At 41.9% G+C, this 16,380-nt stretch overlaps 4 protein-coding genes across 4 annotated transcripts in view; 1 reads left to right on the forward strand and 3 right to left on the reverse strand.

The window, feature by feature from the left end:
• cant1a (calcium activated nucleotidase 1a) overlaps positions 1-16,380 on the forward strand; it is an 865,245-nt gene that overhangs the window by 758,986 nt on the left and 89,879 nt on the right. The window lies entirely within an intron of this gene.
• pycr1a (pyrroline-5-carboxylate reductase 1a) lies at positions 125-4,160 on the reverse strand. The gene is made up of 8 exons (XM_037689010.1): positions 4,053-4,160; positions 3,737-3,808; positions 3,559-3,629; positions 3,259-3,438; positions 1,824-2,045; positions 1,645-1,737; positions 899-1,062; positions 125-644 (listed from the first exon to the last, which is right to left on the reverse strand). The coding sequence occupies exons 2-8, from the start codon at positions 3,801-3,803 to the stop codon at positions 476-478; spliced, it is 966 nt and encodes a 321-aa protein (XP_037544938.1). The 5' UTR covers positions 3,804-3,808; positions 4,053-4,160; the 3' UTR covers positions 125-475.
• Positions 5,918-6,829, reverse strand: LOC119421664 (myeloid-associated differentiation marker-like protein 2). The gene has a single exon (XM_037689011.1). The coding sequence runs from the start codon at positions 6,827-6,829 to the stop codon at positions 5,918-5,920; it is 912 nt and encodes a 303-aa protein (XP_037544939.1).
• notum1a (notum, palmitoleoyl-protein carboxylesterase a) lies at positions 8,347-14,870 on the reverse strand. Its single transcript, XM_037689000.1, is given in 10 exon segments — positions 8,347-10,102; positions 10,189-10,236; positions 10,332-10,479; positions 10,559-10,656; positions 11,699-11,890; positions 11,995-12,237; positions 12,315-12,375; positions 12,698-12,793; positions 12,908-12,960; positions 14,537-14,870. Coding segments are annotated over 10 exon segments (1,575 nt in total). The 5' UTR covers positions 14,869-14,870; the 3' UTR covers positions 8,347-9,798.

The raw sequence follows: 16,380 nt of genomic DNA on the forward strand, positions 1-16,380 counted from the left end.
ATTAACCTGTTATGTCAGTTTTTCATAATTAGCCTTTTCTAACATGCTTAAATGCACAATAGCAGAAATAAACTGCATGGTTTTTTTTTTTATTCATACAGTTTTAAAAGTAAAAGCTTTGGCCATCCATTTATTAAAAATAAGCCTTACCATATTTTGGTACAATCAAATCTTTGTGAAGTGTCATTTCTACACACAGAACAATCAGCTTTGCACTAGAATACCAAATCCAAAGTGAGTCGCTTGCTGCTTTATGTCACACCGTTACCTTAAGACAGCTTAAAATTCTACATTAGAAAAAAAAACTGTTCATGCAACTTTTTCTTCAGGACAATACCACAACAAAAAGTTCTATTTTCTCTTCTTAAAGTCTTTTTTTGTTTATATTTATGTTTATGTACACAACCAGCTGTTAAAAGTGGTTTCTATTCAATGTATACAACATCAGCACAGATTTTTAGACAAAAAAAAAAAATCAGTTTTTCTTGGTCCTTGGGTTGCTGCTGTTAAAAACACTGATCCCATGAGATCTGACTCCAACTGCTTCTGGAGTGACTCCTGGCTGCTGGAGGACTTTATCCAGAGTGGTCTTCTTGATGGCAGCAGGCGAAATCTTCTCTTGGTCGGCCAAAAACTGAAGCTCCCTTTCAAAAACACACATTTACGTCACAGTTTGTAACATATATACTCGTAACAAAATAACACTGTTGGGTAATAATAACAATTAAATCACTGGATTAAATTGTAACCATGATTAAAAATGTATTTGCACATAGCTCCACCTGCTGTTTAAAATATAAACTTTACAATTAGTCGTCTCGTTTTGCGCTAAAAGCAGATGTTCTGCGTATTTGTGAAAGGCACCAACATCTTTGTTTGTGTGTTTTGCTCGACCTACCTGGTTCTTACGCAGGAGGCCTCCACAGCGTTGATGAGGAGGCTCCGGAAGCCGCCGCTCTCCATGACGTGCAGGGCGTGGATGGTGGCGCCCCCCGGTGAGCACACGTTGTCTTTGAGCTGCCCAGGGTGTTGCGCAGAGTCCAGCAACATTCGAGCGGCACCCTTCAGGGAAACACAACGAAGGATACGCTTATTGTGTCACAGCGAAACAGGTCTGTGTCTTTATGCAGGCGCTCGAGTCAGAATGTGACCAGAACCAGAAAACGCAGGTTGAACGAATCAGCACTGGACCAAAAACGTGCCCGAGTGAGCGCAAGCAACAAAACTTGACACCGTGTTATTATTCCATTGACCCAGTTGAAAACAAGACGTCAGCACGATGCTGAGCCAATGTGGCGACTTATACGAGCCAATAAACGCTCACAAACCTGAGGCAACTGTGTACAGAAGGGTGGAGAAATATTCCCTCTGAGAAACTGATGAATGAATTCAGGACAATAATTTTACATTATTGGTGCTAAAGCTGGTTCTGCAAGCTGCTACACTTGTTAAATAAATAATTGTGTATTATAGTAGATATTTTCTACGGTTGTATGCATTTAAGCAAGTTTTAAAAACTTGTAAGGAACACATTTTCTTTCGTTTTTGTGAGGTTTATGAAAAAAACAATAGCGTTGTTGCGCTTCGCTTTTACATACCCTGACTAGATAAAACTTGGGTATTAGTTCAATATGAGACTCTTACCAGCAGGGCCTGAGCTCCGAGGTGAACAGCGAGCCTCCTGGGCAGGCCCATTTTCACTCCACCATCAGCGAGAGCATCAACAGCTAAGAATGCCTGCAAGGCAACAATCCAACGCACATATTCAGAGCTGGTGAAGCAGTATTGCTAAATGCACTTGAGACTGTGAGGAAGAGACGAACATAAGCTGGGCCACTGCCACTCAGGCCTGTGACAGCATCAATTAGATCCTCCTCCACTTCAGTGCAGTAGCCGACGCTTCCCATTAGCTGTTCCAGTAGCTTTCCGTCCTCCACCTCTGCATGCGTGCCCGTGGCATAGACAGTGGCTCCTTCACGCACCACCACAGGCGTGTTGGTCATGCAACGCATCACCTTTGGAGAAGTTCGATATTGCTGCAGCTTCTGAAATATGGAGCAAAACACTGGTTCATGGACGGTTTTAAGATTTCAAAACATATGTCAAAAAGTCTGTACTTTTTAATTTTTTTTTAAATTTTTTTAGTTCAAATGTGTTTTCAAGTGAAAACATTCTGCTCCAAAACTAACTTTTCAAATTCAAGTTGCAATTTCTGAACTTTTGTTTTGTGTCAAAAGCAATCCTTTCTGGTTTACGGAATAACCTGACTGAAGACAAAACTCGACAAAGAAGCTTGAAATGAAAATTGCAAGGTATTTTGGGAGAACGTGGGAAGCGTTACAAGCAGGATAAGCAGCTGTGATGAGATTTAAGTTTTAATGGCACCATTAGGTTTTACTTTACTCGTACGATCAATAAACAAATGCATGCACCAAATAAGCGATAATGTTTTTGCCTGTTTCCTGTTACCAAAATCTGTCATGAACAACTGGATAGTGTTTGATGAAACTTGCAGAAAGTAATTGTTGAATGTAGGGGTGCACTGATTCATCAGCCCCGATTTCCTTAATTTTGGAGATCGGCCGATACTTGCATGAGAAACCGATTTTACTGATTTTTTTTTTGTAGTTTTAACTACAATTGTCTAAACATCATTTATATTTCAGAGCACCACCTCATGGCCAGTTAAAACAAGTTTGTATTGTTCCTAGGATATTGTTCAAGGGTATGTTTTTCAATAAAATAAGATTGGAAAATTGAAGGTGCGTTGTGACCTTATAACACCGGACAGTGTCGCTTATAAAACTAAATCGGAATCGGCAGGTCAGACTTTTTAGAGATCGGTGCACCCCTAGTTGAATGTACATCTAAACTGATTAACTTTTGGAGTAAACTTGATTCAAGATAACTGCTTCAGCTACCTGAACTTAGAAAGCACAAAAATGGCTATAATTCAGTCAATGTAACAGACATTGAGCTAAAAGTTGTAGCGGTTGTAGCTGAGAGTCATTCACAACACATACTCTGAGCATCCCACAATATTCAAAGTTTGACCACAGTGGTTGCAACTCCCATTTCTTACCAAAAAAATATCTTCCACTAAACTCTGGCATGAAAGACGATGAGCAGGACCTTAAATATCCATTCATACAAATAACCACTAAGTTCAAATGTTTGTTGTCTGCACCAAAACAGCACCTATCAAGGACTCGGAGGAAGAAAGAAAATCAAATTTATCTTCCAAAGGTTATGACTCACCTTCTCTATGGAGCTGATAGTGACACCTGCAGCACAAGAGACAATCAGGTGACGGTCCTCAATGTCTGGTCCAATCTCATCGAGTACAAAGGGAATGATGTGGGGCTTCACAGCCAGGAACAGGACATCGCTTTTGCTCACCGTCTCCTTGTTGCTGGTGGTGAAATTCACTCCCAATTTCTATTTTAAAGAAGCAGACGCTTGTGTGTAAAAGATTCGTTTTGAACATGAAAGATGGCTTGCCAAACAGAATCCACTGACTGATTATAGCTTTAATGTCCATTTAAAGTGTCTACCCACCCTCAGCTGCTGCACTGTGGTTTGGTCTGTGTCTGGAGAACTGGCTGTGATTCTGTGGGTGGCAATCACGCCTTGACCGTGACAGATGCCCAGAAATAACTTTAGTGCTTGATTCTAATCTTTATATGTCAGCAAGACAAGTCAGAATTATTGCACAGATGGTAAAGTATAAAATCACCTGCAACTGAGAAGCCTCGAACCAGAGCATGAGCCAGCTGGCCCGCTCCAATAAAACCCACACTCATGATGCCTGTAAAAAAATACAGTCAAAAACAGCCATTTTTAGATGTATTTTTACGTTTATTGCCGACAGAGACGGATAATTTGCTACTACGTCCTACAGCTCAAGAGCAACGTGTCATTTTTCTTTCAGTCGTGCAGTAAACAAACTGGTCCCACTTCCTGATCATCCGAAGCAACGATATATTTTGGCAAGCATAATAATGGTAGAATTTTTGTTTATATAATTAATACATATGATTAAAAGCACTTACTCAAATCAGAAGAATCCTTAAACTTGTTAACTTACTGAAAACTACAGAAAATCACACCAACGTTAGCATAAAACAACTTCCTCGTGTCGCGAGCTCCAGTACCTACCTACACATTAATGGCAGAAGAGCTAGCCAATGAGCTTGGAGCTTTTTACAAACACGTGACCTGACTGACCAATGACAGCGCGAAACGAAAAGATAGGCGGGTTCTGCACAGAAGAAAAGCCAGGAGCATCACACGACCAGTGACCCAAATACAGAAGATTGTTTATTATAATGTGTCTCACTCTTTGTTAAAACAGTCTATAGATAGATTATTGACATCACAAATGACTTCAGTTTTATTTCAACTTTTTGAAAGCAATTGATAATGTATTTTACTACGGAAAATACAACTTATTAGTGTTGATACGAAACCTAATTCTTCCTTTGCGGAGACAAGCAAATATACTAAAGCATTGGCATTGTATGGCAAACTTTGTTTTTTTTAGATTTTAAATGTACTAATCGCAAACTATGAAATCAATCAATCATGCAAAAGATTATACCATACCAAATGGTTTAGTCTGAGATAAACTACTCCAGTAATTTTGCAGACATACTGCAAGTAATTCTGAATTGCAGGTCCACGCTCGATGTAAACAAAGCTGAATCTGCTGAAAACCATAAGAAATTGACCTACAAGAAGCTGGTCATGTGTTGGTTAACAAGTTTTCGGCAGCATTAACAAACACAGGGCAGTTGGCATTTCACTTGCAATTTTTTTTATTCAGGGAATGGGGGTGGGGGGTACCTTTTTTTAAAGAATGAAGCATTATCTTCAAACGATCTATAAAAACAAGCAATACTGCACAAACTTTTTTTTTTAATGTTAAAATCAAGTCGGACTGAAAGTTGATCCAAAGGTTCTCTGAAAAGCTGTTTCACAGGAAGACACAAAACATGAAAAGTTCAAACTGAGCATCAACTCTCAAGTTGACATTTCATTAAACACGAAAGCAAACATAACACTGAATGAGGAATGCTACTCAGATTCAAAGTTCAACATGTGCTGTGCCAGAAAAAGGAAAAGTTGCAAACACTGTCATTTGCTTCTATCCAAACAAAAACTTATTTATAGGCACAAAACCATTGAAAGTAGGGGAGCTAACTGTGCTGCAGCACCCCCTGATAGATGAAGGCTGACGTGAATATCTAAAAAGTTTTGTAAATCTGATTAATAAGTCAGCACTGTTATTGCATATTTAAATTATAACCTCTTAAAAACCACACAAACAATGAGCAGAGCAGCATTAGGTCATGATACCAATTATAAAGAGCTTGCTGATCCAAAATAAACATCAAACTGTACTTTTTGTGTATTTAGATAAGACAACATGCACAGCCAGAGTGCATTTCACTGCAAATATTTGATATACTATTCTTCGCAAAGGTGTTGAGACATACAAATTTACACAAGTACTGTTGATGTACACAGAAAGCCCCTCCCCCAACTGAACCACGTTCTTATGACTGCATTTAAATACGTTTGCAATTCTGCAACAACCACAATATTTTATATAAAGGATTTATTACAAATAGGATAAAATAACTGTAACAAAATTGTTTTTAAAAAAAAAATCAAATGAAGAAATTCAGTGCATTCTAAAGACGTCACTTGTTTTACATCTCTAAGGGCATTCTTTTTACTTACTTAAACGCATTTGAATAAAATACTTTGGTTTTGCCAGCATAAAAACACGAAAAAATACAAGAAGTTAACTGACAGAAATGTCTCTCATAAATAATACCATTAACTTTGGAGTAGGGGTAGTGGGTTCTTCACAAAATCTGTAATTGTCTCCAATGAGCAAAGTATTTTTTTCTTACGCAGCAGAACTGGAAACAAAGCGAATCCTTTGGGAGTAAACAACATCAATAAAATACAACACCAGGTTGACATTGGTGAAGACGGCCACAACCAGCTTACTGTCCCAGGGACACTGTCCACGCGGGCAGTCCTCCGGACGAGTGGTGTTGCCATATTTCTTATCGAAGCTGAAGATGGGCCAGACGAGTGCTGTGCTCAGGTAAAGGATCACAGCAAAGAAGGTGTAGACCACTACAAAGCGGTCAAACGGGAACTTCAGCATGGCGGTTCTACCAGATACGGTCAGTATGACAACAATGACAGTGATGGCAAAACACAGGCTGTACACCACAACGCAGTACTGCGTGGCAATGTACAGGTTGTACTCACTGTCATTAGCTAGGGCCCCAAAAATAATGCAGGCCACAAAACTCTGGACCACCTTGAGCAGACCTGACACAGTGGCCATGTAGCCCACCACAGCCCCTGGTTTTGCTCTTGTTAGGAATACCTCCACTCCGTACGGGAAGATGCAAATGCTGGAACAGATGGTGACAACAATACGGAAGATTTGGACATCGACGTCTTCATTGGGGTCATCTGTTTGGAGGAAGTAAACAGGGTAGACCACAGAGGCGGTGATGTACATGAGTGTCGCCAGCATGGCAAAAGCCACCGTGAAGTTATCCCAGGAAATTGGCATGCAGGTGTGGAGCCGCGTGATGTCCATCGTGAACACCACCAGCGTGACCGCGAAGCAGAAGCACCACACGAACATGCAGAAGGTTCCGTAGTTTGCACTGTAGCCTGCTCCGTGGGACACCAAGGCCATTATGGTGCAGCCGAGCACCAGCTGGCAAATTCGGGCTGCACCCAAAGGTGACAGCACCGCGTCTTTGTTGAGGTAGTGTCCTCCATGAGCATCCATGATGTCTTCCAGAAGTTTTCTTTGGGGACGATCTTGTTCTCTGCACTGGTGTTCTTGCGGCCTATGCTCTTCTTTCACATGGACCTCACCCCTTTTTTGGTTTCCTTTTGCAGATGGCCCTTGATCACAAGTGGCTGTAATTCCCAAGCACGCCTTGTAATTAGAGGAGTGTGCGAAAGACCAAGTTACACTTATGCACAGCTGCGAATAAGTTTTACAGCAGTCTAAGAAACAAAAGTTAAACGCTGAAAAGGTGTCGCTTTAACAAGCTCGGATTTGTTGTCAACCCTTGTATCGGAGACAATCCACTTGTAGACGTGTGCAGAGGAATCAAACAGTATTTATCTTACTTTGTAATAAAAGGCACTCCCTTTTAATGTTCTTCCCAAATTGCTTGTGTCCAGTGCATCTAAAGGTCAAAGTCACGGTCTCCTCCACGTAGCTGTTTGATCCAAACATCAGCGTTCCAACAATAGCTCTCAGTACCGACAGGTGGAAAAGTTTCTTATCCTGCAGACCCTTAAATGCCCGTTTGGGTTCAGCCTTGCTCTTCGTCTTGCTGCTTCTGCCTCCTTTTGCCTTTCAGATTGGGCTTTCCACTTTTCTTGACGTTAGCGAGCACATCCTGTCCCTCCTGTGTTGGTGTGTGTGTCACTGTGCGCTCGGTGGATTTCTACTGGTGGCTGTTTAAATGAAAGTTTGTGACGAGCCCGGGGTTGCAGGTCTTGCCAGCTCTATAAATAGGGGGTCTATATTCCACAGACGGGTGGGAGGCTGCATGTGGCCGGCAGGATGGGAGTCGTATTTCTAGAGAGGCTGACTCAGAGTTCCCTCTGTAAGAAACTGGCATTTACACAGTGTGTAATGACAGGGAGGGATGTTATAACTTCCATTAGAGGCATGAATTACACATGACTTGAGAGGGATGATTATACACAAGCAATGGCAAATTTAGCCCCAACATGTGACAGGGAGGTAGAAGCACTGTGTTGATGTCAAATATGCGTGATTTTAATTTATAAATCTTCAACAAAGACGGTTCTTTTTCGTCCACTGCTGCGTGTTTTTGGAAAGTCCGATGTAAATTTTTTGTAGGAAAGTTTTTGAATGAAGGTCAAACTGCGGCGTGTATTTCTGTTACAGTAAACACAGCCTGCACCAGACGAAGCCACAACAAAACCAAGGTTGGAATCAAAGTTTGCATCAAAGTCTTCACGATGGATAACTGAGTGACTTTTGTCCGGGCAAAACTGGTTTCTCCTCGGTTTAAGATTTAATCTCTTTCTGTATTCAGGAAATTTATAGTATTTCTTGACATTTTAGGTTGCCGACTTGCATCGAAATGTCCATTTTCAGTTTTATTTATTTATCTCTTCTTTTATTTAATATTAATTTACATATACTTAAATATCTAATCAATAGATTTTTGGAACTTTTTGATGAACCACTTGTAGAATCCTTTTAGTTTTCACATCTTTTGTGTTTTTTTTTTAGTTTAATTCTTCATGTCTTGTCATTTCAAAATGATATAAAGGACTTTTCTAGCACCATTGTAACCACCGTTTCTTTTGAATATTATAATAAATAACGAGGAGACTGGTTGGAAATAAGTAACTTGTAGTATATGTAATACATCTTTTTCCTTTCAGGTGTGATACAAAGACATGCAGTCGACACACAAAAAAAAAAACAGCAACGTATTTACAATTTACAAAGAATCACTTCTCTGCGAAGAAAATAGCACTTATAAATATGATTTACATAACAAAATAAATATGTAAAATTACCAATGTAGCTTGAGTTAATATTTTTCTCACTTAAAAAAATATGTTACAGAATAAAATTACATTTAGTAATACTTCTTCTTTTTTTTTTTTTTCTTTTTTTTTTCTTGGCGTGATGCAAAATATGGAAGTTCCTTTACAAACATGATTTAAAAAGTTATTACATACAACATTGTCTTTATATTAATGTGTGATCTCTATAATGAAATATAAGAAGGGAGTTACAACGATGAACACTTAAAAAAAAAAAACACTATACAAGTACTCAAAAAAAGAAATACAAATACACAATATTTGTCTCCCTTTAAATGTTCAGTGTGCGCTGAATCTGAGGACCGAATTGCTGAGGGGACCTGACAGACGTGGATCCTCCAATCAGGTTCGAACGTTCCTCTAATGACAATATCGTCCACGAGAAAGAGGTAAAGACCAAAGACTGGATATTGAATATTAAATTGATTATCCAATATGAATGTTTGAGGTAAAGACTAGCTGTAATGGCACTATATGGTGATGATGATGATGTGTCTTCAGGCCCACTTTAGCACCATTTCAGACAAAAACTGATTTTATGATACATTTGGAGCCACCTGAAGTAGATATATCTCAGTTGGATTGTTTTTTTTTTTTTATTATTATTTCTTAAATATAATAACTTAAAGTTATCTACTTACATATATATTTTATTATTTTAGATTCGTTTTGAAAGGTAAGAAGTAGTTCTGCCTTTGCGTTCGTTTCAGAGCTATAAAAAGTTCCTCTTGAGTGCTTTCTTCATCACTTTACCCTGTTTCTGCTAACTGCGTCACTTTATGTCCTTTATTTTATTTAAACCCTTAAAGTCCTGAAAAAATATGGTTTTGTTATCGATTCTGCATGAACTAAATCTTATTTCAGGATTTAGGATGAAATAAACACAGAGGAAAATATCAATTAGCATCCTTAAAACTGGAATACATTCGTTGTAGTTTTCTTTTACAAAACAAAAGATTTTCCAAGGAGTAGCAGAAAATAGTGCCTTGTCGTGCAGCTATTGGGGGATCAAACTGAAACGTGGGCTGACAGAGGTCAAAGGTGAACAGGCAACAGGTAGGAGTGGATGTGAAGTGAGATGGAGGTATTGGTTATGGGAGACTGGCCCAGTATCCAGCTCTGTTTAGCTTAGCGTGTTAATGCGTGCCCGCTTTAGCTGCCGCTGCTGAGCATGCCCAGTAGCTTGCTCGGGTCCATGCCCTGCTGCTGGGCCATCTTCTGCACGTCGAAGCCCATGTGCATGAGGAACTGGATGACGTTCATCTCCTGCCCTGTGAACTGGTCTCGGATGGTGGGGCAGGTGGGGTTGCAGTGAGGCCAGGGACAGTTGTCGATCAGGTGCACGGGGCAGGCCCTGGGCGGCGCCTTGTTGTTCCTGCTGTCGTGGAGGCTGCGGTCCCAGCAGTGCAGAGCTCGGGGCAGAGAGGTGCCTTTCACCTGCACATCGATCCAGTAGCTGGAACCCAACACAAGAGGGCGCTGTCAGCTCAGGAGTGGAAATGTGAACTTGTCAGGGAGCTTAAAACGTGACACTAGACTTACCTTCTGGTGATGACTTCATGTGAGAGACAAGCTGGAGCAAACATGGCACTGAAGATTTAAAAAAAAAAATTAAGTGAATTACTGAAGATATTCCAGCTTTCTTTTTTTTTTTTTTTCTTGAAATAGCAGCGACGCAGCCTTACGGGACATCTTTGAGTGTGTTCCTCAGCTCAATGCTCAGATTCTGGATGTAACGCCACTGGCCTTCCTGCACAGGCTGACCCGTCAGCTGGATGTTGTCCACCGTCAGCTGGGCCTCATCAAACAGCCACTGAACCACAAACACCGGGCCTGCCCGGGGACAAAAGAGTAATTACATACAATGTGGCTCAGAGGATATAAATGTGTGCAAAGATGATCCTAAACTCACTTTTAATAGATGGGAAAACTCGATATCCAAAGAAGCAGTTCCACTCCTCCCCGTCGTGGGTTTGTTTGCACCTCTCTGGCACCACACCTCCCCAGTATCTGATCAAAATGGCAAGAAAAGAAAAATGAATGCTTTTGCCCATGTCTGTTAGCAAAATATCTCCCGTACCGGCACCACAATTTAAATGAAACTTGCCAAACGTAATTATTGGATGTATGTCTGTATCTGATTAGCTTTTGAATTCAACCCGATTCAAGATGGTTGCCGCAGCCAAATGAACTTAAAAAGCACTTAAATGAATTTAAGACAGTCCATGTTAACAATGTCGAGCTAAAATTTAGCGAGGTTATAGCTGATGGAATTTAAAGCAAATACTCCAGCTGCTACTTATTGCAAGTGATTTTTAATAAAACTTTAGCATTAACTGCTTGGGTTAACTGTGTTTGTCCGTTAGCAAAATAACTTGTGAACCACTGGACAAATTTGAATGAAACTTGCAGAAAGTAATCATTATATATGCAACTACAGTTGTTTAACTTTTGGAGTCAGTCCAATTCACGATGGTCATCCCAGTTATTCAAATGTGACCAACACAAAAATGAACATAGCTCAGATTACTGAACAGATATTGAGCTAAAATTTAGCGAGGTTATAGCTGAGAGTAATTTAAACAAATACTCCAACTGATACTTATTGCAGGTGATCTTTGATTAAAAACTTTAGCATTAACTGCTGGAGTTAACTGTGTTTGGCCGTTAGCAAAATAACTTTTGAACCACTGGACAAATTTGAATGAAACTTTCAGAAAGTAATCATTGTATATGCATCTACAGCTGTTTAACTTTTGGAGTCAGTCCAATTCACGATGGTCATCCCAGTTATTCAAACGTGACTAACACATAAATGAATATAACTCAGACTACTGAACAGCTATTGAGCTAAAATGTCATGTGTTCGTAGCTGAGAGCCATTCACAGCACAGCACAGACTCTGGGTGTGACAACTTGCTAAATTGCATTTTAAAGCTTTGATCAAAACGGCTGCATTCCATTTCTTAACATAACACGATCTTAGTCTAAAACTCCGGCAGGGAGGAGAGACTTTCAAGGCTTTTAATGAATGATTATGTTTCTCCCGTACTTGATTCCTCTTTTGATCGTCTCCGTGGGGGTGCAGCTGGCCGTGTCCACGCAGTCGGCGCAGTGGTACTGCTTGTTGTCCAGGAACCAGCCGGAGTCGGAGAGGCCTCGCACGTGCACGGCGCCGTGGCCCAGCTCCTCCAGCAGCTCGGACACACGGTCCACGTTCAGAAGAACGCCAGTGCCGCCCGCACTGCCGACAGAAACAGGTGCACAAAGTTAGAGGAATTGGATTTGACGCGTGGATGAGTGAGCATGAACTTTGACGACTTTAAAAGCCGATCGCACGAAACAAACCTGCTTCCTGCCAACAGGAGGACCCTGGCGGTGTCCAGCCCTTTGCTCAGCAGATCTTTCACAACCTCCTGAATGATCAGTGAGCCCATGAAGGCGTAACCACCTGCAACACGACGTCAACAGAGTTCATCTTTGGAACACAAGCCCCTGATCATCATGAGCATTTTTTTTTGCAGTTTCTTACTCTGCTCTGTTTTGGCCGCGGTGCCGCTCCACACATCGCTGGAGCAGTAGGGGAGGAACCTGCACAAACAGCATCAAGTTCAAGCTCCTCGCAGGGATTCCAACCATCAACCGAGCGCACGAACACGAGTACTTACACCATGTTTGCATTCCACCAGTGAGGGTTTTCCTCAGGCAGCGGAGACAGGATCCCCGTGCCTGCAGAGACACATCACCGTGTATCATTAGCCATGCTGGCTCCCCTCAAACACATCCTCCTCTTATTTATCATCATTACCAGACGGATTATAGTTATTACAGCGCAGTGACAGACGGAGCCATCTCTGCTGCTTTAGCAGCGGGCGCCAGTTAAATATTCGGCAGTGAGGTTATGACTGGGTGCAGGTCTTAATAACACCACAAATGAGCACGCATCCATCTGATCTCTTTTAATTAAATTGCATTCAAGTCTGCGAGGCTGTTGTGACGGGGCTACAGGTGAGGGAGGGGTGGGTTGTGGACGTGCACAAACATGGCTGACCTCTTTTAGTCTGGGGCCACTTGGAGGAGCTCATCAGCCTCCTCATGGTCTCGTAGCGGCTGTCGCAGTTCTCCTTGTTGAAGCAGTACCAGCCGCCTGCAGAGGCGAACAAACACACAACGTTCGCATTCTATGGGAATCTATTCGTCTCCCACAACGAGCAAAAATTCCTCAATTGCAGGATGAAAAGAAAAAGAAAAGTAGACCAACCTTCAAGGAATATCAACCACCTTCTGCTGCCCCGAGACTCTTTCAGGTAATACCTGCAGGAGCAAATATGAAAGTTACTATCCGATCATGATCTATAGTTTCACAGCATGAACACTTGTGCGATGCGCTCTCATAAACTCTGCGAAGGGAATCCCTGACATCAGCAACGCGCACAATAAGAATGCGCCGTCATTAACATCTGTGCAGATGTTGAGATGCAGCCTGAAAATAAGTTGATTCAAGTAGGATCAAAGGACATGTGCTGTTTGTTTTCAGTCCAGAAGAGGGCAATCTGAATCTCACATGCTGATATAATTACTTGTTGCATAAAGGTGTGTGTGTGTGTGTGTGTGTTTAGCTTCTATATAATTTTTATTTGGTGCATTTACATTTTTCTGCAGTGAGTGTTTGACTTGATGGAATGACTCAACTCAAAAGGCTGCCAAACACATTTTGCTGCGTTTAAAGACACTTGGCTGAGCCGCTCAGCTCAGACACTGAATCACACTTTGGCTCTGCTTTTGTGTTTTATATGATTATTTCTGGGAGTTACGCTCAGTGATGCAGGCTGGATGTCCTTCAGCGCCATTTAAGCAACAAACACATTTGTTGAAGCGCAAGACGGAGAGGCTCCTGTTCAGTCAGTTCAGGTTTTATGTTTGAGGTGATAAGTAGCTCTCTGGATAATGCTGTTATTTGGATTAGCATCCTAACTGATGGCAGCCACCGTGAATACAAAAAGGCCACCTGCCAATCCTGTCTGTAAAGAGCTAAAAGCTTCACAGCAGCCAGATGTGTCAGGGGGGTTGATTCTACATCCATAAAGAGATGTGAGCATCAAGCATCACTTCAGTCAGTCAGGGTGAGCCAAGAGCAAAAGGTTCTCCTGCACAGGAACAAGACAACATGTGACACATCTGACACATATGAAATAATATCCTCATTCAAATGGGACTATTGCTTGGATCAGACTGTGGTGTTTAAAATAATTAAATAGTGCACAAATTGTGTGAAGTTAATTGCTCGTATGGGATATTTTTCTCAGAAACTCACATTTATTTTAAGTTTTTTTTTTAGTTTTTTTTTTTTTATTTAAACACAAAGTTTGTTTCTGCATCACTGAGTTGAAGAGGCTCCAGCTGTTTGCTGTTAATATGAAAACCTCCTGAAACATGCCAACTTAAAACAGATCAAGGATCAGACAGAAAGAGATGGGCACGGGGGGGGGGGGGGGGTGTTGAGAAGCTCCAGTCCAAAGTTTGTGCGGAGCAGACCGTGCATTCTAGTTTGAAGCAGAGGAAATGGAGCGTGGACCGCGCGGCTCTCCGCAAATTTCACGCTCCGCTGACGCAAAGCAGCTGTCCAGTGTCCGCATGCTCCTGTCCTGACAGAGGCCGTCGTTGCTTTTGTTTTCTCACGCGTTCTCCCTCTTTTCAAATGTTACTGATCACTTTTAAAATAAGTAACTCAACTCAAAATTAGACTTTTATTTAAAGGGGGGGAAAAAGCCAACGAAGAGCTCCAGGTGAGCGCGCTCTCATCCAGTCATGTTTATAGAAATAAAAATTGATTAAAAATTGATCCCTCTGATATTTTTATGTTTTTTTCCCCCTATGAGTTGGTACATACCCAGCAGGACTCCCGTCGTTGCAGGTGACCGACGTGTTCAGCAAAAAGTTCAGCTTCATGTCGTGGTCGAGCTTCTGCGCGGAGCACGGGTACAGGGACTGCGCCAGGTTCTTCACCTGCGTCATGAAGTTGTCCATGTTGTCCTCCACTGCGGTGAAGTCCAGCGGGAAGCTCTCCGTGGTGTCCCCGCGGTCCGCCCGGTGCGTGGGAGGAGGCGGCGCGCGCCGCTGCTGCTGCGGGTTGCGGCCGCCCCGGAACCTCCGTGCGTAAAACGCGCCGGACTGCACCAGAACCAGCAGCAGCACTGATAGAACCATCCTGAGCGCCTTCATCTCAGATCTTTAGATCTTCCTCTGAGTGATTGAGGGGCAAATGTCGGGAGGAAAGACGCAAACAGCAACTGCGCACGAGTTTTGGAGACGCCGCGACACTTGTCCGCGCCTGCAAGACTCCAACTAAAAACAAGTTCCCTTTGGTCGAGCAGAATTATCCGATGGAAGTGTCTAAATCTGCTTCAAAGACTGAACTCTCTGCTCTTCTCTGGTTGAGACAGACCGAAGTGCTTGCGGGACAAGCGCACGAGCTTGAACGACAACACTGTGCCATGCTCTGGTATTTTATTCAAACTTTCCCCCCATGTGCGTCGGTCCAGCCAATCACACGGCGCGGGGCAGGACTCAGGGCATGATCAAGCGTGGCAGACTACTACTACTACTACTACCCCCCTACACACACACACACACACACACACACACACACACACACACACAAACGCCCTTTTTAATATTTTTTTTTTTTTTGTGGAAGACCCCCCCCCCCCCCCCCCCAAAAAAAAAAAAAAGTTCATGCGTTGGTTTTTTTGATCCACAATGTTTTATTTGATGTGGTGTTTTTTTATTTTTTTTTACTGGCCTTGAAATGTCCATTTCCCATCCCACCACAAATTTCCCACCACAGATTTATGAAGTGAGAATGTGCATCTTGGATAAGACTCAGACGAGAAAAGCAACGGGAGGAAAATCACTTATATTTGTAGGGAAAATATCTGGACTCTTCCTTTTTAAACGATTCTTGTTATTATTCAGAGGGATTCCTGAGTTGTTCACATTTTCTTAAGGTTAAGAGAAAAGGACACTTCTTCTTCTTTTAATCCAGACAGGGCCTCCAGAGATCAAAGCAGACATCACTCTTTCACCCCTTTTTGCCTCCTCCCTCTTGTTTCAGCCTTTCCCAACATGCTCTCCTGTACATCTGAAGTGGAGCAGAGCATCCTGATGGGAAGGCTGCGAAACCGTTGAGCCAAGCTTCTCTTGAATTAACCATTCAGGTTAAGTAAAAGCAGCTCAAAGGGTGAAAAGTGATTATTTAAAGGTGATGATCAGTTCGAATAATTTGTCCAGCGCTTCACGAGAAAAGGTGATTGATAATAAACTCTGTTGGACACATTTCTTCCTTTACACCAGTTTCAGTGGATTTCACTCACTGCATGTTCAACAGCTGCAGTTTCAGGATCAAGCAACATATTGCATTTATACAAAAACTGCAGGTGTCTGAGTTCATGCAGTCGTGCAGCTTTAGCTTCTTCATGTTCGTCTTAATCAAATCAGATTTTGCACAGATAGGATTTTCTATGCAGGTTCTTGTTCACTCTTTACGGCTGCAGAGATTTTCATATAAAACGTGGTCAAGTTTGAATTTTTGGGATGAGCCTGGCTATAATTTGTTAAAAACCTCTGCATGTCTTCTCACAAAGGGCAGGTAAGATGGATATAAAGTCCCCCAGCAGGACGGATGGTGTTGGCTGTGAACTTCAAACACATGCTTGCAGAGATTAAAACATGTGG

The sequence above is a fragment of the Nematolebias whitei genome, chromosome 15, assembly GCF_014905685.2.
Source record: "Nematolebias whitei isolate Nwh7 chromosome 15, NemWhi1, whole genome shotgun sequence".
NCBI classification, from domain to species: domain Eukaryota; kingdom Metazoa; phylum Chordata; class Actinopteri; order Cyprinodontiformes; family Rivulidae; genus Nematolebias; species Nematolebias whitei.

Excerpts from the sequence above, each read along its gene's own strand:
- pycr1a (XM_037689010.1), bottom strand. The coding sequence starts at position 3,803 with ATGAGTGTGGGTTTTATTGGAGCGGGCCAGCTGGCTCATGCTCTGGTT. Across the intron at positions 3,630-3,736 it reads TCGAGGCTTCTCAGTTGCAG|GCGTGATTGCCACCCACAGA; the intron begins GTGATTTTATAC and ends GTCACGGTCAAG. Across the intron at positions 1,738-1,823 it reads GTGGCAGTGGCCCAGCTTAT|GCATTCTTAGCTGTTGATGC; the intron begins GTTCGTCTCTTC and ends GTTGCCTTGCAG.
- LOC119421664 (XM_037689011.1), bottom strand. The coding sequence starts at position 6,829 with ATGGATGCTCATGGAGGACACTACCTCAACAAAGACGCGGTGCTGTCA.